The sequence below is a fragment of the Dendrobates tinctorius genome, unplaced genomic scaffold, assembly GCF_039654945.1.
Source record: "Dendrobates tinctorius isolate UK_male_01 unplaced genomic scaffold, ASM3965494v1 ptg000166l, whole genome shotgun sequence".
NCBI lineage: Eukaryota > Metazoa > Chordata > Amphibia > Anura > Dendrobatidae > Dendrobates > Dendrobates tinctorius.
Genome location: NW_027361833.1, coordinates 13,490,212 through 13,511,556, shown reverse-complemented (window position 1 = coordinate 13,511,556; position 21,345 = coordinate 13,490,212). Strand labels below are relative to the sequence as shown.

The following is a 21,345-nucleotide window of genomic DNA, read 5'->3' as shown; positions in this document are numbered from 1 at the left end:
AAAGGGACAAACTTCATCTGTTGCAAGTTTTAATGTTATTATTGATAGATACAGTATATGACTCAATGCATGAGGTCTGTTATTCGGATGGCAATTATTGCTATTCTTAGAGCAGTATTTCAGTCGTTAATGTAAAAAAAATTAATTCCAGCCTTCCAATGTAAGAAAACTTTAAATTAAGCAAAATTTTATTTCCCCACTCTTAGACACTTCTCCCCATTGCCTCCTGAACTCGTTATCGCACTCTGAAAAACAGCTTAACTCCGTCTTGCTCAGACAAGATGGACTGGCTGCTCATCCTGGTGACATGCTGCACTTCCTGTTATACTCTATGGAGGAGTAAGGAGCAAAATGAGGAAGCAGGCAGGGGAGAACCTCATTCTAAAGTTTTTTTAACTGCAACCCAGGGCTTATTTCACATTCAGACTAAAAAAAAAGAATAAAGAGCAGTAATTCATCCTTGCGTGTTGTGCTGTGTATGACAGAGATAACAGCTACTCTCCCCCCAGCAGCAAATTAGTAGAAAAATACTGTAGAGGAGAAGACTGGTAAAAATGCAAAATATGCAGTAAGTCATATACGAGTAATGGCCAGATATAGTATTATTCATGTACAAACAGGAGACCTTATTCTGCAAAGTTACTTAAAAGTAATTTCTCTTTAAGTTCTTCAAAAGAAATAAACAAGAATTATTATGCAAGCAATAGCTGAATTAGATAAACAGAATAATCATATATTTCACAGTTCATTTTACTTATGAATGTTTTGAGAATCCATGAGGAAAAGTGGAAGGTACAGTGTGGATTTGTATAAGGCTATGGAATTGTATCTGGATCTATATCACATCTGTATCATTGTGACGACTCCTGGAGTGGACCCTCTGGGTCATGGCACCAATGCACCCAGGGTGAGATGACCTAGTGAGGACCACCCCCTATACAGGGAGTGTCAGGGGCAAGCCCAAGGGGGTAAGGTACCACGACTGCTGGCACCAGGTGGCCGGCTCACAGGAGACATGAGTGAGTGTGTCTGCAGGAAACAGGAGACGTGCAGAGGACAAGTGTGTGCAAAGCATGGACGCAGTGACACACAAGGTATAGGACAATACAGGGCGAGTGTACGGGAGAGCGTTAGGCACAGGATAGTGCCAGGTGAGTAAACAAGAGCATGTATGGTGCACACTGATCGGCATGCCCGGGTGCGAGCAAAACAGAGCACGTGCACAGGAGCACGCCAGAGCGCAAGGTTAGGCAGAGGGTGCACTGAGAGCACGACAGGAACAAGGCAGGAGCTGAGCATATGCAGAGGAGAATTACAGGGCACAGACCAGAGGCAGAGCATGTGCAATGAGACACGATTGAACACAGAGCAGAGTATGTACGGAGCACATGCTGAGAAGCACGGCGAGAGAGAGTACAGGAACAGAGCACAAGGTAGAGGACCAAAATACAGCTCACAGCCAGGCAACGACTGAGCAGAGCAAGCCAGGAAGCACAACAATAATCAGGCACCTCCCATAGGAAGAGGTAGCCTGATATAGGGTAGGAGCACATGACTTCTGGGTCCGGTCCTCCAGGACCATAGAGAGGACAGGACAGGAGACAGAGCTAAGAAGAGTGCGTGTGCGCACTGGGAACATAACACAACCATGGGACTAGGATCGAGAGATGCGCGTGCGCACCCAATGGGACCCCCCGAGCGGCCGCGGCACCGGAAGTGGTGACAACGGGCACAGTGTCCCGCCCCCAGATGAGAGCTGCATGACAGGTGGCATGACAATCATACATCAAAAATACATGAGAATAAGCTCTTAACCCCTTCCTGATATGTTCAATTTCCATTTTTGCATCATTGTTTACTCCCTTTCTTCCAAAAGTTATAATGTTTTTTATTCTACTATCCGCATAGACATATGAGGGCTGTTTTCTTTGTGGGGTGAGTTGTACTTTTAGATGACACCATTCATTTTATCACATAGTGTACTGGAAAATTCTATGATTCCCCTTATCAGTACAATCACAGTGATACCAAAGTTGTCCAGTTTTTTAAATTATTTTAATGGTGGCAAAAATAAGAAATTTGCCTCACAAATAATTTTTTGATTGAGTCAGCATTTTTTGAGACCTCCAAAAGCAAAACACAAAACAAATATCCTGGAATAAAAAAGTAAAAAAATATTGCAAAAATTGCATGAAGGTAGTAATAATAGTAATAATAAGGGTATTTAGTTAACATAATTTTGATCAAAATAATGTAGAAGCCATCCCGCCACGTCACGACAACCCTTGTGGGACAGTCCTAACTCTTGTATTTAAAACCTTTCCACTTGTCAAGTGACGTAAATGTGAACAAGGACAGAGGGACTGAACCACCAGTAATAGTATAGGCCAGACAGGATGGATTTTCCAACTCAGAAACAGGGCGGTCACACCCTTATATGCACAGAATGCACAATGAAACAAATGAGAAACTGGGTCTGAGCAGAAAAAGTAAATTAATGTGCATGCAAAATGTAATTGCATATGAACACATGACCTTTACACAGAGAAAACCAAAAGCAAAACACAAAACAAATATCCTGGAATAAAAAAGTAAAAAAATATTGCAAAAATTGCATGAAGGTAGTAATAATAGTAATAATAAGGGTATTTAGTTAACATAATTTTGATCAAAATAATGTAGAAGCCATCCCGCCACGTCACGGCAACCCTTGTGGGACAGTCCTAACTCTTGTATTTAAAACCTTTCCACTTGTCAAGTGACGTAAATGTGAACAAGGACAGAGGGACTGAACCACCAGTAATAGTATAGGCCAGACAGGATGGATTTTCCAACTCAGAAACAGGGCGGTCACACCCTTATATGCACAGAATGCACAATGAAACAAATGAGAAACTGGGTCTGAGCAGAAAAAGTAAATTAATGTGCATGCAAAATGTAATTGCATATGAACACATGACCTTTACACAGAGAAAACCAAAAGCAAAACATAAAACAAATATCCTGGAATAAAAAAGTAAAAAAATATTGCAAAAATTGCATGAAGGTAGTAATAATAGTAATAATAAGGGTATTTAGTTAACATAATTTTGATCAAAATAATGTAGAAGCCATCCCGCCACGTCACGGCAACCCTTGTGGGACAGTCCTAACTCTTGTATTTAAAACCTTTCCACTTGTCAAGTGACGTAAATGTGAACAAGGACAGAGGGACTGAACCACCAGTAATAGTATAGGCCAGACAGGATGGATTTTCCAACTCAGAAACAGGGCGGTCACACCCTTATATGCACAGAATGCACAATGAAACAAATGAGAAACTGGGTCTGAGCAGAAAAAGTAAATTAATGTGCATGCAAAATGTAATTGCATATGAACACATGACCTTTACACAGAGAAAACCAAAAGCAAAACACAAGTATGTTTTGCTTTTGGTTTTCTCTGTGTAAAGGTCATGTGTTCATATGCAATTACATTTTGCATGCACATTAATTTACTTTTTCTGCTCAGACCCAGTTTCTCATTTGTTTCATTGTGCATTCTGTGCATATAAGGGTGTGACCGCCCTGTTTCTGAGTTGGAAAATCCATCCTGTCTGGCCTATACTATTACTGGTGGTTCAGTCCCTCTGTCCTTGTTCACATTTACGTCACTTGACAAGTGGAAAGGTTTTAAATACAAGAGTTAGGACTGTCCCACAAGGGTTGCCGTGACGTGGCGGGATGGCTTCTACATTATTTTGATCAAAATTATGTTAACTAAATACCCTTATTATTACTATTATTACTACCTTCATGCAATTTTTGCAATATTTTTTTACTTTTTTATTCCAGGATATTTGTTTTGTGTTTTGCTTTTGGTTTTCTCTGTGTAAAGGTCATGTGTTCATATGCAATTACATTTTGCATGCACATTAATTTACTTTTTCTGCTCAGACCCAGTTTCTCATTTGTTTCATTGTGCATTCTGTGCATATAAGGGTGTGACCGCCCTGTTTCTGAGTTGGAAAATCCATCCTGTCTGGCCTATACTATTACTGGTGGTTCAGTCCCTCTGGCCTTGTTCACATTTACGTCACTTGACAAGTGGAAAGGTTTTAAATACAAGAGTTAGGACTGTCCCACAAGGGTTGCCGTGACGTGGCGGGATGGCTTCTACATTATTTTGATCAAAATTATGTTAACTAAATACCCTTATTATTACTATTATTACTACCTTCATGCAATTTTTGCAATATTTTTTTACTTTTTTATTCCAGGATATTTGTTTTGTGTTTTGCTTTTGGTTTTCTCTGTGTAAAGGTCATGTGTTCATATGCAATTACATTTTGCATGCACATTAATTTACTTTTTCTGCTCAGACCCAGTTTCTCATTTTTTGAGACCTGTTATATTTTCATTTTTTTGGCTAATAACACTGTTAGGGCTTACTTTTTGTGAGGCAAGTCAACATTGTTATTGATAACATTTTTGAATAGATTTGACATTGTGATTGGTTGGTACAGTAATTTTTGTGGTACTGCAGTGAAAAATGACGTTTTGAAATTTTTTCTGTTTACAATATTTACTGATTGGGTTAATTATTTTAACATTTTGATAGGAATGTTCTGTCTGCAGTCATGCCATATGTGTGTATTTTTGATTATCTTTTTTTTAATGGTTGAAAGGGAGGTAATTTGAATTTTTATTTTTTTATTTTTTATATTTTTTAATTTTTTTAAACTTTTTACTGTATTTATTGGTACTTATGAAGATCTGCGGTTGTGGATTGTATTAATCACCTAGGCACGTTAACAATGCAACTATTTTTTATTCCTTAGGGTACCGTTACACTTAGCGATGCACCAGCGATCCTGACAACGATATGACCCAGTCAGGATCGCTGGTGCATCGCTAAGTGGTCGCTAGTGAGCTGCCAAACAGGCAGATCTCACCAGCGACATAGCAGCGGTCAGCGGTCGCTACTTACCTGTCAGACGCGGCGATAAATACATCCTCCTGCCCGCGTCCACGCATCGCTCGTCGCCACAGCAGGAAGCTGATGATGAGAAACGGCCCAGGACGTTCTCGCGCGATCAGCGATAACCAGCGGGGGAGCCGGTCGGAGATAAGTATCACATGTAGCGATATCGCTAACAATATCGCTGCTGCGTCACAAAACCAGTGACGTTATAGCGATATTGGTAGTGATATCGCTATGTGTAACGGGCCCTTTAGATTCATGGTCTTACAGGAATTCCAGGTAGATGGTCACAATGCAATTAACCCAGTCTAAAAGATCCCATTCTCGAGCCGATTTTTCCACTTCCCCATACCAAGAGACACCCAACTTTTGGTTGGCCCATAGCTTTTGTATCTCCCGACAGTGTAGCCTGTAGTCACAGTTTATGCGCCATATCACAACTGTAGCACATATCTCTCTCTTCAGCTCGCAACAACAGTCCTTATGATAGTTCCTATCATCCATACAATAGATATCATGACTGTAGCATGTGTATCACCCTTCAGCCGGCGACCGATCTCCAATCTCCATAGGCCATCCATACAGGGGCACCAGGACCTCAGCAACAGATCCTTTCCCTTCTCCGTCACTGCAACAACTGTCTCACTAAACATGTGGATTATTGTTCTCACTCTTCTGTTATCAGCCCCCTGGATGGGCAGAAGTGTTCACACCCTTCACCTTAATTATTTGATTTTAACTCAAAGAATAAAGAATGTTCCAGAATCCTCGTCTACAGCCTGTCTGCAGGGTTGTGTATTTCGGGAACCCCCTGCAAAGAAGAACAAAGATGCATGCCCCCACCAGATGCAGGACACAAATACTAATGTAGACCTTATGTACACATGAGATCTAGCCAGCATGTCTTCCGCTGCTTACTGTCACTTAATGGAAACATTGATTCCTGCTCGGGGAACCCCATTTCTCTATCCTCTGATGTGCTAGATCATATCAGAGGAGAGAGAAATAAATAGGAAATCTGACTTTTTTCTGCAGTCACCTTTATTCCGAATCATGTGATTTTCCAACGCTGTGGGGCACTATAACATTATTTCTCAGCACCGTTAGTGGCGCTGAGGAATAAGTACCCTTAACTGTCGCCGTTAAAAGGCGTATCAGCGGCCGTTAAGGGGTTAAGTTTTGCTTATATAGCACTATCATATTCTGCAGTGCATACATTGTCATCACTGTTCTGAGTGAAGCTCACAATCTAAATTCACTATCAGTATGTTTTTGGAGTGTGGGAGGAAACCCACGCAAATAGGGGAGAACATACAAAGTCCTTGCAGTTGTTGTCATTGGTGGGATTTTAACCCAGGACCCCAGCGCTGCAAGGCTGCAGAGCTAACCAGTGAGCCACTGTGCTGCGCTGATTAGCAGCTACTCTGCAGATGCAATCTGGTGGCCATTGTATTTTCACAACACAAGAGCTGTTTGAGCGGTAGAAAACCAGCATTGTGTATTTTATGAATGGCTGATTTTCAATATATGCTTGACATAATATTTGCCATCGTATCGCAATTTGAGCCAATTATCTATTGTGATCTATTTATCTAATTGATACTGATTGGAGACACCTCTTAAAATTTTCAAGAAGTTTTCTGGAGCTGTACAAAGTAAAAGCATGTCTTATGTCCGACTAGTATTGCCATTGTTTTCCGCAAACTATTATAGATTGTTCCACAAAAGCATTTGAACCTAATAAGACTCTTGTTTTTACTTTAAAAATAATGTCAGAATGACTGTATAATTCTTTCTGAAGATTTTCCTACCTGAAATTAAAATATGCATTTTATGAGTAGGCCTAGTTTCAAACTATGCTCATTTACTATCAAGGTTACACACTCAATCTAATATAGAGTTTTTAGTAGGAGGAACATCGGTCTCATTAGTTCTAAAATATCTATGTAAAAATGTATGACGTTTGTATCATGAGTAGAGTTGAGCGATACCGTCCGATACTTCAAAGTATCGGATCGGAATGGATCGGCCGATCTTAAAAAAAAGTATCGGTATCGCCGATTCCGATACCGGAAGTCCCATTCAAGTCTATGGGACTTCCGGTATCGGAATAAGAAAAACCCTATTTTTGCCTTGTACAGCCTCTCTGGGGTCTGTACGGGCCTTTCGGGGGGCTGTGCCGGCCTGCCGGGGGGGCTGTGCAGGCTCCGGTGCTCTGTGCCGGCCTGCCGGTGGTCTGTGCAGGCTCCGGGGGGCTGTGCCGGCCTGCCAGGGGGCTGTGACGGCCTGCCGGGGGGGCTGTGCAGGCTCCGGTGGTCTGTGCCGGCCTGCCGGGGGGCTGTGCCGGCCTGCCGGTGGTCTGTGCAGGCTCCGGGGGGCTGTGCCGGCCTGCCGGGGGGCTGTGCCGGCCTGCCGGTGGTCTGTGCAGGCTTCGGGGGTCTGTGCAGGCATCGTCCGATGGGACTACAAGTCCCATCGGGCGATGCCTGCTACCATGACAGTGATTGACACATTAGCCAATGATGGGACAGTAGTAGTCCTATCATCCGGCTAATGTGTTGAATGTAAAAAAAAAAAAAAAATTACATGCTACATACATGCTACATACATACAACATGCATACTACATATATACTACATGTAACATACATACTACATATATACTACATGCAACATGCATACTACATGCATGCTACATACATGCTACATACTACATACATGCTACATTCATACTACATATATACTACATGCATGCAACATACATACTACGTATATACTACATGCATGCAACATACATACTACATATATACTACATGCATGCAACATGCATACTACATATATACTACATGTAACATACATACTACATATATACTACATGCATACTACATACATGCTACATACTACATGCATGCTACATACATACTACATGCATGCTACATGCATGCTACATACATACTACATGCTACATACATACTACATACATACTACATGCATGCTACATACATACTACATGCTACATACATACTACATATATACTACATGCATGCTACATACATACTACATATATACTACATACATACTACATGCATGCTACATACATACTACATGCATGCTACATACATACTACATGCATGCTACATACATACTACATGCTACATACATACTACATACATACTACATATATATTACATGCATGCTACATACATACTACATGCTACATACATACTACATATATACTACATGCATGCTACATACATACTACATGCTACATACATACTACATATATACTACATGCACGCTACATACAATACATTCATACAATACATACATAGACATACAGTACATATAACATAGAGTAACATACTTACCAATACTTGTCACATTGTTCCCCGAAGCCATTGTCGTGTACGGAATAAATATTAACATAACAAACCACAAAAATACTCACCCATGATCCGAAGCAGTCCACGAGTGTGTCCCACGACGATCTTGGGTAGAGAACTGCAGCATCACGCAGCAATGGCATAAAGTGAGACTAGGGACTTTTTTTTTTTAAGTGGCGGAGGAATACAGTGCGGAAGGATACCTACCTTCCGTCATTGGATTCCTGCAGCCCGTAGAGATACTACATATATGTAGTATGTATGTAGCATGCGTGTAGTATATATGTAGTATGTATGTAGCATGTAGTATGTATGTAGCATGCATGTAGTATATATGTAGTATGTATGTAGCATGTAGTATGTATGTAGCATGCATGTAGTATATATGTAGTATGTATGTAGTATGTATGTAGCATGTAGTATGTATGTAGCATGTAGTATGTATGTAGCATGCATGTAGCATGCATGTAGTATGTAGCATGTATGTAGTATGCATGTAGTATATATGTAGTATGTATGTTACATGTAGTATATATGTAGTATGCATGTTGCATGCATGTAGTATATATGTAGTATGCATGTTGCATGTAGTATATATGTAGTATGTATGTTGCATGCATGTAGTATATATGTAGTATGAATGTAGCATGTATGTAGCATGTAGCATGTATGTAGCATGCATGTAGTATGCATGTTGCATGTAGTATATATGTAGTATGTATGTTACATGTAGTATATATGTAGTATGCATGTTGTATGTATGTAGCATGTAATTTTTTTTATTTTTTTTTTACATTCAACACATTAGCCGGATGATGGGACTACTACTGTCCCATCATTGGCTAATGTGTCAATCACTGTCATGGTAGCAGGCATCGCCCGATGGGACTTGTAGTCCCATCGGACGATGCCTGCACAGACCCCCAAAGCCTGCACAGCCCCCCGGCAGGCCGGCACAGCCCCCCGGCAGGCCGGCACAGCCCCCCGGAGCCTGCACAGACCACCGGCAGGCCGGCACAGCCCCCCGGCAGGCCGGCACAGCCCCCCGGAGCCTGCACAGACCACCGGCAGGCCGGCACAGACCACCGGCAGGCCGGTACAGACCACCGGAGCCTGCACAGCCCCCCGGCAGGCCGGCAGAGACCCCCGGAAGGCCCGAAATGACGGCGCATCATGATGCGCACACACCGCGCATCATGATGACGTCAGGCTGTCAATCAACTTTGAACTTCCGATTCCGATACCGACATCCGATATTGAAAAAATATCGGATGTCGGTATCGGAATTCCGATACAGCAAGTATCGGCCGATACCCGATACTTGCGGTATCGGAATGCTCAACACTAATCATGAACTCTGGTGACAGAGACAGAGCTACTTTTCAGGTTAATGTAAACTTATGAAAAAAAGGACTCTGTTAATCAACCTGCTTTTAGTACCTATATAATGGGTCATGTTTGCACAAAATATAATTTAAAAACTTTTTTTAACAGCTTGAAGAATGGACATTTTATGTATCAGGAGTAGGCCTCATTCCACAACCTATGGAACCAGCAAGTATTAGTGCCAATGTAGGAAACTTTGCATCTATCAACATTCCCTTTAAGAACCCCACAAATGAGAATGTTCTGGTTGATGTTATTCTATCAGGTAACGCACTTTCTCAACAGCTAATTAACAATAAGAGTACAATTTTAAAAATCTGCAATGCATTATTTGAATTAAATTCTGCACACAGTAGCAAAAGGTTAGATGTATAATAATGAGGCAGTGAAAATGAACATGCTTCACTATTTAACAATGATGAATATCTCAATACATGCAGTGTCTGAAAATCATAATGAAAATTAATAGCCAAGAAATGGAGAGGAAAAGTTCCCATCACAGCACTTTGCCTTGTTTGGGGTTAAAGGACATTATCATTGGCAATGAGAATCAGCAGCTGCACGTTCATTAGTTTTCAGAATTGTATTATCTTTTCACTTGTCTTTAATGATGAAAAAGTAGGTGTTACTTTGATTTATAGGTTATTAGTGTACTTTATTTATTTCTAATTTATAGTGTGCAGTGTATTATATCAGTCATATCAGATATTTTTGTAGGGCTAACTTTTTGTCTAACTTTATGGCTGATGAAAAAAAAAATTAATTTAAATTGCATTGAAACTTGGAAAAACTGCAGGCGTTTTTTCCTTTTTTTCTAAATGCAAGTTTTGATTTATTTTTACCCTGACTTTGTAATTACACCTTATAATTTAATTTTACATCAAGTCACTTTGCCTAAATATGTTTTCAAATTGTGGAAGTTACCTTATGAAGCCTGTACACATAACTCATCACAATTTTTTTACTATGCTCTTTGTACAAATGAAACTAGTGGTTTGAGCATGTACAATCCATAAAATGCACACCAAAATTCTGGTAATATCCTACTGCTCGATGGAATTGAGTGGCTCTCCCATTTTTTTTTACAAGAATTTAGATACAATGAAGTTATCCTCCACAAATTGAATGTACTTTATTATGCTTTGGGATCAGGAGAGATAAACATAAGATGTAAAACACACAAAAAACTCTTATTCTCAACTTACCACTAACCTCTCCGATCTCTCTTCTGCTTTCTGGCCTCTGTCCAATTCTTTTAGAGTTGCCTGTTCTATCCCATGTTACTAGCCGGATCACCCCACCTGTGCACTCTTTGCCTGAATTCCCGTCCTTAACCAGTCTTGGGAGATCACTACACAATGATTTAAGGTCTAGTCACTGCTTGGAGTTCCAGCCTGGGATGAACAGGCCAGAGCTACAACACTAGAAAGAAGAGACTCTGAGGACTGGACAGTGGTAGTTCGTAGTGTAGGGGCCGGACTTTTACATTCTTGTATTTAACTTACAATCTTCGGTGTTGATTGTTATCTACCTATTGAATCTATTGCTAAAAATTAGTATTGCAGAGGCAAGTGATTCCTAAAGATTGGATCCTTCTTTACTCTGTAAACTAAATCAACTTTTGTGTTTTCAAACTCCAAGATATATAATATTTTCACAACTTTTCCCCCACTTTTTTTGTTTTTTTTTATGATACTTGGAGATAAATTACAGCAATGATGCCATTGATTTTTTAATTTGTATTTGTTTTCACTTATATATTCACCGTGCAAGATAAATTACTGAATTTTTCGGACTATAAGACGAACCGGACCATAAGACGCACCTAGGTTTTAGAGGAGGAAATTAGGAGAAAAAAAAACTGAAGCAAAAAATGTGGCCAATTCTGTACTTAATTCCTGGTAATTATGGTCCCCTCATCCCCATCCTGATACACATGGCCCCTCATGCCTGCCCTAGTATGTATGGCTCCCTCATCCCTATCCTGGTATGCATGGCTCCCTCATCCCTATCTTGGTATGCATGGCCCCCTTATAGCCAGTCCTGATATGCATGCCTCCTCATCCCTAGCCTTGTATGCATAGCGCCATCATCCCTATCCTGGTAGATATGGTCCTCATCCTTATCCTTGAATGATCACCCTCATCCTTATACTGGTATGTAGAGTCTCCATCTCATCCATGAATTCATGGCTCCATCCCTATCCTGATATGCAGGGCCCCATCCTTAACCTGGTATGATTGGCCCCCATCCCAGTCCTGGTATGCATGGCCCCATCCTTATCCAGGTATGTGGAGAAATGCGGTTAGTGGGTGCTCTCGTCTGCTGGCCCAGCTGTCTTTAGCACGACTGCATGGACAAGGGCTCATACCACTGAATGCCCGCTCTATCTCCTTGTGGGCAGAACACTACCCAGACAACCCAGGTTTAGGGTAAACAGTGTGGCCAAGCTTTATTGACCCACAACACCCACTAGCAAACAGAATAATTCCAGCAATTTCCCCAAGGTGGTGCACATTACAAAGTCTCACCCGCCTGCTGACTTACCGGGATGCTAGTGGATGTTGTGTCAGAGCTCCCAGGGTCGCTATTCCACCTGTGATAACACACAGAGAGGAGGTCACCACAAGCGTAGGGAGATAACCGAGAGCAGTCATGTGTTCTTTCAGCTGGGTCTGACATACCCTCAGCTGTGATCCTGAAGAGTTAGTCCGGCTAGTAGCTCTGTGTGATGAGATGAGACCTGGTCTCTCAGTCTCAGGGTCTTTTTATACCCAAGGGAGGTAAGCTATTTTTAGAATTGCCCAGTGTCCTTCAGTATGCCCTCGCAGCATTTCCCTATCTACCCTATCCTGTATCCATCGCTTCCACTCATGGCATTTTCCGCCTCCTGTGGATCCTGGAAGGTGATGAAGGCGAATGATGGGGCCCCGCCTCCCCCATGATTCTTCAGCTCAATGGAACGGATCCTCCCATTCTGATGGAACAACTCCTCCAGCTCCTTCTCTCGTACATTGACCAGTAAATTGCCCACAAAAATATGCACATTTTGCAAGCGCTGACCCCCAGTCCTGGAAAAGACCGCTTGGCAGCCTCGTAAATGGAATTCTGGGCTGGTTAGGGTGATGGAAGATCCAGTGTTCCAACGTCTCTGGGCCTCGATATCACTGACCTTGCCTGGCTGGCAGTGGCTATGGAGGCTGGCTAGTGGAGAGTGGTCAACCTGCCATATAGTGTGAACAGGGTATATCACTTCAACCTTTGTTGGTGTTTCCCGAGGGTAGTGACCCTCAGACCCTGATGGTCTCATTAAAGTGCACACTGCAATAATTAAGGGGGAAATACAAAATATAGCTCACAGAACTCTTGAGACTAGGTGCTTGAAATCATTCCTCCACTTATAGCAAGGCTGACATTACACATTATAATATTAAGCTCAACGCAATAAAACTTACATGGCATGTGGATATAGTGCGGTGTCCCTCCACCCCAACGCGCGTTTTGTCCACACTTCTTCAGTGTGCACTTTAATGAGATTTATATACAGGCTTGAAAAAGGCAATATTTGCTTACAAATGGTATGGTTAAAGGAGTTAGTAGCATGGAGTGTCCCTCAGTATGTGAGGTTACTATGGATTTGTAACTAATGAATTTTGGCTCGAATATATTGGCCCAAAAATGTTTGTTACTCATATTTAAGTCATATGCTGTCCATTTCTTTGTGATCCTCCTTGAGATGGTTCTACTCCTTCATTGGAGTTCAGCTGTGTTTAATTAAACTGATAGGACTTGATTTGTAAAGGCACACACCTGTCTGTATAAGAGCTCACAGTGCATGTCAGACCAAATGAGAATCATGAGGTCAAATGAACTGCCCAAGGAGCTCAGAGACAGAATTGTGGCTAGGCACACATCTGGCCAAGGTTACATCTGCAGGTCTCAAGGTTCCTAAAAGCACAGTGGCCTCCATAATCCTTAAATGGAAGAAGTTTGGGACCACCAGAAGTCTTCCAAGACCTGGTCGTTGAGCCAAACTGAGCAATAGTGGGAGAAGAGCCTTGATGAGAGACGTAAAGAAGAACCCCAAGATCACTGTAGCTGAGCTCCACAGATGCAGTAGGGAGATGGGAGGAAGTTCCACAAAGTCAACCATCACTGCAGCCCTCCACCAGTCGGGCCTTTATGGCAGAGTGACCTGATGGAAGCCTCTCTTCAGTGCCAGACATATAAAAGCCCACATAGAGTTTGCTAAAAAAGAACATGAATGACTCCCAGACTATGAGAAATAAGACTCTCTGATCTGATGAGACAAAGATAGAACATTTTGGTGATAATTCTAAACGGTATGTGTGGAGAAAATACAATCCCAAAGTGAAACATGGTGGTGGCAGCAACATGCTATGGGGGTGTTTTTAAGCTTCAGGGACAGGATGACTGGTTGCTATTGAAGGAAACATGAATGCAGCCAAGTTCAGAGCTATCATAGATGAAAAAGTGTTCCAGAGTGTTCTGGACCTCAGACTTGCCCGAAGGTTCACCTTCCAACAAGAGAATGACCCTAAGCACACAGCTAAAATAACAAAGGAGTGGATTCAGAACAACTCTGTGACCATTCTTGACTGCCGTAACCCAATTGAGCATCTCTGGAGTGACCTGAAAATGGCTGTCCACCACCGTTCACCATCCAAACTGATGGAACTAGAGAGGATCTGCAAGGAAGAATATCAGAGGATCCCAAAATCCAGGTGTGAAAAACTTGATGCATCATTCCCAAGAATACTCATAGCTGTACCAGCTCAAAAGGGTGCTTCAACTCAATACTGAGCAAGGGGTCTGAATACTTATGACCATGTGATATTTCAGTTTTCCTTTTTTAATAAATTTGCAAAAATTTCTACAGTTCTGTTTTTTTCAGTCAAGATGGGGTGCAGAGTGTATATTAATGAGAAAAAAATGAACTTTTTTGAATTTACCAAATGGCTACAATAAAACAAAGAGTGAAAAAATTAAAGGGGTCTGAACACTTTCCGTACCCACTGTATATTGCTGCTTGAGAACAGCTTTTTCAATATTTTGGGCAATCCTTTTACCCCTTCTTAAATGCACAGTAAATGATAATATCACTGCTTACCAATCAGGATATATTCAAATCAGTCCAAATTGTTACTGTTATTTCATTTTCTAGCTTCCAGTTATACCGTAAATCAGGCTTCTCAATCATCTCAATTTATGACATACTCTATTTCTTAGTTATACAATTATCTTTCCTGTAAAACTGGTGTTTTATTTTGGAGAAGATGGAATAAATAATAGGGGTTAAACAAAGGATTGAACTTTTCACCCACAGAGTTTAATTTAATTTATCTTTAGCTTCCAGCCAAAATGTGCTAAACAACCCTGAACTAATTTTTCCAGCGGGAAGTCCTAAGGCTTGTGTTACCAGCTCTCACTATCACTTTCCTCTAATAGATTTTTGGAACAACATCTGCTAAGACACTATTCTTCCTACATAAGGATTGAAGAGCCAGCATACTTGGGCATAAATAAATGGCATCAGCGTGGTTGCAACTGTTTCCCTGTATAGCAAAAACTGATTAAAAATAGAGGTCAAATGGAAGTGGTTTTGTGTTGAGAAACTTTTTCCCTTCTGTTCTATTGATGTGAAAGTGATAACATTTGTAACTGGGAGCATTAGAAATGCTTCAGCTCAGTGTCTACAGAAGTGCTCTAGCTGTGGCACCCTGGGGCACCTATGCCTGGTTTAGTTCCTGTTTGAGATCTCTATAACACTGTGAGATTTCTTCTTTCTGTAAGATCTTTAGACAAGCTTCATTTAGGTGCTGAAAAAGGCATTGTATAGTTAAAATGAACAAACCTTCTGAATTTCAAAATCGGCGGAGTCAGCAAATTTTTCCAAAAAATTTGTTTTGTGGGGAATTTATTCAAAGCAAATCACACGTAGACCAACTGCTTTGAAAAGATGTGCATGAGAGAGAGAGAGAGAAGTAAGGAGATGGGGAGGGAGGCAGGTAGAGAGAGATTTTATATTTCAATCTGTTATACTGCTTATTACTGCAAGAAATATGTAAATGTGTACAATTTGAAAACGAATACAGTAGAATAGATACCAGATACACCATTTCATTAATAAATTACACGAGCACTACTGCTGCCACCTGCCCTATTTCTCCCTTCCTTTTGATTCTAACCCTGTACCCCATACTACACTCATCTTCTTGCACGCAGTACACATATTACTGACTGGAGTATTTTTCCAATGCTTTAGAGATTGCCTTCCTTTCTCTATAGCTGAGTTCTTACATTACCTCACTAGTTTAAACTCGCTCTAAAATGGCAGCTGGTATTCCTGATACCTGCTTAGGCTTTTATATGAGCTGTGATAATTGCTGGCTGTGCTATACCATGTGATGTGATATATGCAAGGCATTGTGCTGAAGTCCATGCAGTCGCTTCTAAGATCATGTCAGTCTTCTGAGACTGATACAGTCTTCTGCAATGGCGATAGGCTTTCTTTTGCGTTTTTCTCAAATCAAAATTAAATTTTGCAGGGACATGTGAATTTCCTGAAATTTTACACAAAATTGATTTGTGGTGGATTGATTCAATTATCTAAACTGTCTAGTGTTTCAATATTTATACCGAGTTGGTCAATTAGTTATGTCACAATGCTCACCTGGAATTTTGTAAACCCATTATTCTGCTATGGGTTTGGCATTTGGCCAAACTGATGAGCAAATTCTTAAAAGTCAAATACACATTAGATAGCCATTGGCTGTCAGGCAAACAATTGTTCATCTGACAGCTATCTCTCTCACTTTCCCCAATACACAGGGGTGCTTGGCCAAGCACTTTTGTATTCTTCAAAAGTACTCCTTTGGCAGTGGCTTCTCTCCTGGATAACAAAAGGATGGAGTCCACACAAGCAAACAAAGCGATCCGTACCGCCAATGCACCTTAGGCACAATGTTTCCTAGATGTACCAAAACGCTGCCGGCACAAAACCTGAACCTTCCGATGCCTGTCCAGAAAATAACAATACCAATAGTCTGTATAAAGAAAAAAAATGGATGGCATTCTCTGATCAGTAAAATCCAGTGTTTATTTCAGAGATTAAAACATCTTCAGCGGGAGAATGGGAAGAGGATTGTGTGAGCAATGACGACCGTTTTATGCTATTGCACTTCTATGGGTCATAGGGGTGAGGGGAAATGATGAAGGATTAAATGCCTGTGTGAGGCTAGACTCCTCCCTCAAATCACCTCAGCCCTTTCAAACCACGAAATACAAAAACACAAAATTCCTAAGAAAAAAGCACATGTATACTAATAACAAAGCTTGTATAAATAAAAACAGATTGATATGAGCAGACATTTAAACTACAAAAAAATTGACATGCCAATTCTATCATTCAAGCCGGTGTTTCTAATGCTCTAGTGCTCATGATCCACTTGGCTTCTCTTCTAAAAAGGAGTCTATGGAGATTGCCACCATGTGGGGGTAAAACAACTTTTTCCAAACCAGCCAAGAACAAGACACTCGGATCCCCACTGTGAAACTCTCTGATATGGCTAATTAAGCGTGGTACTCCTTTCCCTGAATTAATAGAGTTGAAATGTTCTGTGAATCTGATATATACAGGACATATTGTCTTCCCAATATAGAGAAATTTGCACAGACAAAAAATCACGTACACAACATAATTGGTTTTACATGAAATAAAATCAAAAACATGGTGTGAAACTGCTCCAATATGCAAAAAGTGACCTGTAATATGATACGGGCAGAAGGGACAATGTCAACGTTTGATATTGCCTTTTGGAACCCTTAATCCCAATCAATCATTGTGCTCCTTTACCATCCGATTATGCACTAACAGATCTCTCAGACTAGTGCTGCGCCTGCATGAAATTAGTAGACCCCTCGAGACCACCTCTGAAAGTTTGCTATCGCGCTCCAAAATGTGCCATTTTTTTCTAACTGTGGAACGGATATAATTATCCATGGGGCCATACTGAAAACAAAACACAAATCTTTGCCCACAGGATGATCATTAGTAGGCAACTCTCGATTATTTCTATCAAACGCTGCATTTAATAGTGAAATTGGATACCCTCTCTCTCTAAAGGTGGGCTTTACACATAGCGATATCGCCAGCAATATCGCTAAAGTGTCACCGATTTTGTAAGTGTGATACTTACCTCCGACCAGCTCCCCCGCTGGCTATCGCTGATCGCGTGAGATCATCCATGTCCATTTCTCGTCGGCCGCTTCCTGCTGGCGCTGACGAGCGACGCGTGGACGCGGCCGGGAGGACGTCATCATCGCCGCTTCTGAAAGGTAAGTAATGACTGCTGCTGCGTCGCTACGTCGCTGTGAGATCTGCCTGTTTGGCAGCTCACTAGCGACCATTTAGCGATGCACCAGCGATACTGACCGGGTCGTATCGTTGTCGGGATCGCTGGTGCATCGCTAAATGTAAAGGGGGCTTAAATCTCTTATATAAATCAACAGACTGTTTTAAAACACCTTCAGGATTACTATTATTTCTTTTTAATCTTAGAAATTGACTATGGCAAAGACTGTTTTGGGTAAAAGGGATGGAAACTTTTATAATGTAACATGGAGTTAGTAGAGGATGGTTTGCGGTATACTTTGGTCCCCACATCCCCACATCTAAAAATTCCAAAGAAATACTGCCAAGTTTTGAGGTGAAAATCATATTCATGGTATTGGAATGGTTGAAATAATTAACAAAGTTGTAAAAGATTCATAAGAACCCTCCCATACCATGAATATATCATCCACATAGCTAATGTACAGATTAATATGCTTCAAATATTCATTTTGTGGAATAGACATTTCTCCTCAAAAACCATTAAAAACAAATTAGCAAAAGTACAATCTACCAGAGTTCCCATCGCTGTCCCCACATTTTGCAGGTACCAGGTGTCCATAAATTTAAACGCATTATGTCTCAAGACAAATTGAATCCCATTACATACAAAATCAACAAAGGTGGAATTTTTTCCCGTAGTATCCAGAATTTCTCTAATCGCACCTACTCCCACATCCTGTGGAATTCTGGTGTACAGGCTCTCCACATCTATAGAGACCAAGGAGAAGCCTGTCTGCCAAGAGAATTCTTGTATGACCTTTAAGAACTCTTTAGTATCTTTGATGTAGGAGGGAATATCCTGGAGAAGAGGGCGAAGGAGTCACTCCATGTACTGGGACAGGGGCTTTGCAAGAGACCCTATCCCAGACACAATTGGAAGGTCTGGGGGTGATGACACCGTTTTATGTACCATGGGGATATAAAACCAATGGGGTTTATTTGGGAACTCCGGTAGCAATTTTTCTGCCTTCTTTTTGGATATAATTCCTAACTCCACGTATCCACTTTTTCTAAGAAAAGAGCGCAGCTCCCTTCTTTTTGGATATAATTCCTAACTCCATGTATCCACTTTTTCTAAGAAAAGACTGCAACTCATCTTTTATTTTATTAGTAGGGTCTTGTTGCAGTTTCATATATGTAACACTGTCTGTTAATTGTCTGTGCGCTTCTGTTAGGTATTGAGTCTTGGGCAGCAGAACTATATTGCCGCCTTTATCGGTGGCTCTAACAACCGTATCTGTCCATCCTCTGATGTGTGCCAAAGCCTGCTTTTTAGATGACGTTAAATTTGAAGGGGCCTTATGATAAACTAAGGCTTCCATGTCCTTAATGACATGTGTCTCAAACAAGTCAGTAACATTGCCCGGTGAGACAGGGGGCAAATACGTAGATCCTACACCTCCTATAAAAGGTTTGAAAATATGCGTTTTCACAACGCTATTACCATCTGTTTCATCCCGTGTATCAGTTAAACTTCTGAAAACTATGGCATCTTCAATAATATCTGAAAGTGCGTTTGTACTGGCCATAAAACTTAAAGGACTCACATAACAAGGACTTTCGCTTTCCATATCAGACTCATCAGTTTGTTTAGACACAAAAGACTTATGCAGGTGAATTTTTCTAACCGCCTTGAATAAAACGATTTTAAAATTTACCAAATTAAATTCCATGGAACACAATATAATAATCCCTTAGATAACACTGAGACATGTGACAGATTCAATGAATGGTTCGTTAAATTAATCACTATATCCTTAAGGGGAACCATTAATGTCTCTGTCTCCATGAAACTTGTTACCTCTTGCGTTGTTGCCTGTCATTATCTCCTCTTGCCTTCTCTGCGGGTTCTGCACCTAAAGAGGAATTGGAGAATATGGATTCAATTGCATTTAAAGAACACTGTTCACATGGACCCAGACAGACTGAGGCGTCTTCATTAAGACTAGAATCCAAATCAGTAGTCAGATAATCTTTTCTACTTTTTTTGGTATTCCTCATGTAACGAGCCTTAACAGACTTGAAGCTGCCGAGGTTTGTTTTCATTTTGATCCATGAAAATATCTGTCCAGATTCAAAGTCTCCCTGTCTCAAATAAATTTATCACGTTTTCTTTGTTTTACTTCAGCCTGAATGGGAATTAATTTAATATACATCTTTTTATTTAATGATGACCGTTGACTATCTGTAAGTCTGGATTTCAATTCATCTTTTGTTTTCTTGATGTTCTTGTTCAGCTCTTCATAATTCTGTATGTTGAATTTTAATACCAGTTGTAAAGTTCCTGTGAACATTTCAAAAAAATCTTTTCCCATTCAGTAGTGAATAATTGGTTGTCTCTGAAGTGCGATATTTCTTTAAAGACTCTCAGACCACGGGGAATCCTCCCGTAATCGACATTAGACTTCAATGAATTATTTGTCCAAAATAGTTATTAAATTTCTCTCTCAGCTAAATTCATTAGTTTAAATTCCAACGTCTTTGTGCTCAAAGAATGTACTTCGTCGTGTTGCTCACACTCTAAAAAATACGAATCCACATTTTCCCGTTCAGCTTGTAATCCATTCATGACATGTAATGCCTCTGATTCCATGGCGTTGGACATCTGAACAATGCAATGTTTGACGTATGGTCAATCACTGCCAGGTGTATGCCAGATCTAATCAATCTATGAAGTCCACACAAACAAACAAAGCAATCCGCACTGCCAACGCACCTCAGGCATAATGTTTCCTAGATGTACCAAAACGCTGTCGGCATGAAAACTGGACCTTTCAGTGCCTGTCCAGAAAATAACACCAATAGTCTGTGTGTGGGCGACAACAGCCTAACAAAAGGATGGGCGGTTGGCACTCTGCAGCATCTTAGTGAGCTGAAGTGCTGATGTATTATGATAGAGGACAGAGGAGGAGGGAGATCCTCACTGTGCAGGCACCAGGTTCCCTGCCCCGCAGTGTGAATACATCATAACACACTGCGGGGTGGCATCTTTGGCCTCCGCTCCACGCAGGCGAGATATCATTACATCATCACCTGATGTAAGTTCCCGGGCAGCGCGCATGGTGCATGCCCGAGGAATGTTTACAGAGCACAGGCGCTGGTCATGTAACGAGGAACAGAGGAGGTGGTGCACAGAGGCAAGATGGGGATGATGTACGTCTGCAAGGCGGTTGACACAGGGGGAGAAAAGACACCTGCA

At 41.1% G+C, this 21,345-nt stretch overlaps 1 protein-coding gene across 1 annotated transcript in view; it reads left to right on the top strand.

The window, feature by feature from the left end:
• CFAP47 (cilia and flagella associated protein 47) overlaps window positions 1–21,345 on the top strand; it is a 926,770-nt gene that overhangs the window by 783,205 nt on the left and 122,220 nt on the right. The window contains exon 57 of the mRNA XM_073550693.1: window positions 9,839–9,995. Within this exon, the coding sequence (XP_073406794.1) occupies window positions 9,839–9,995 (157 nt within the window). The remainder of the gene's footprint in view (window positions 1–9,838; window positions 9,996–21,345) is intronic.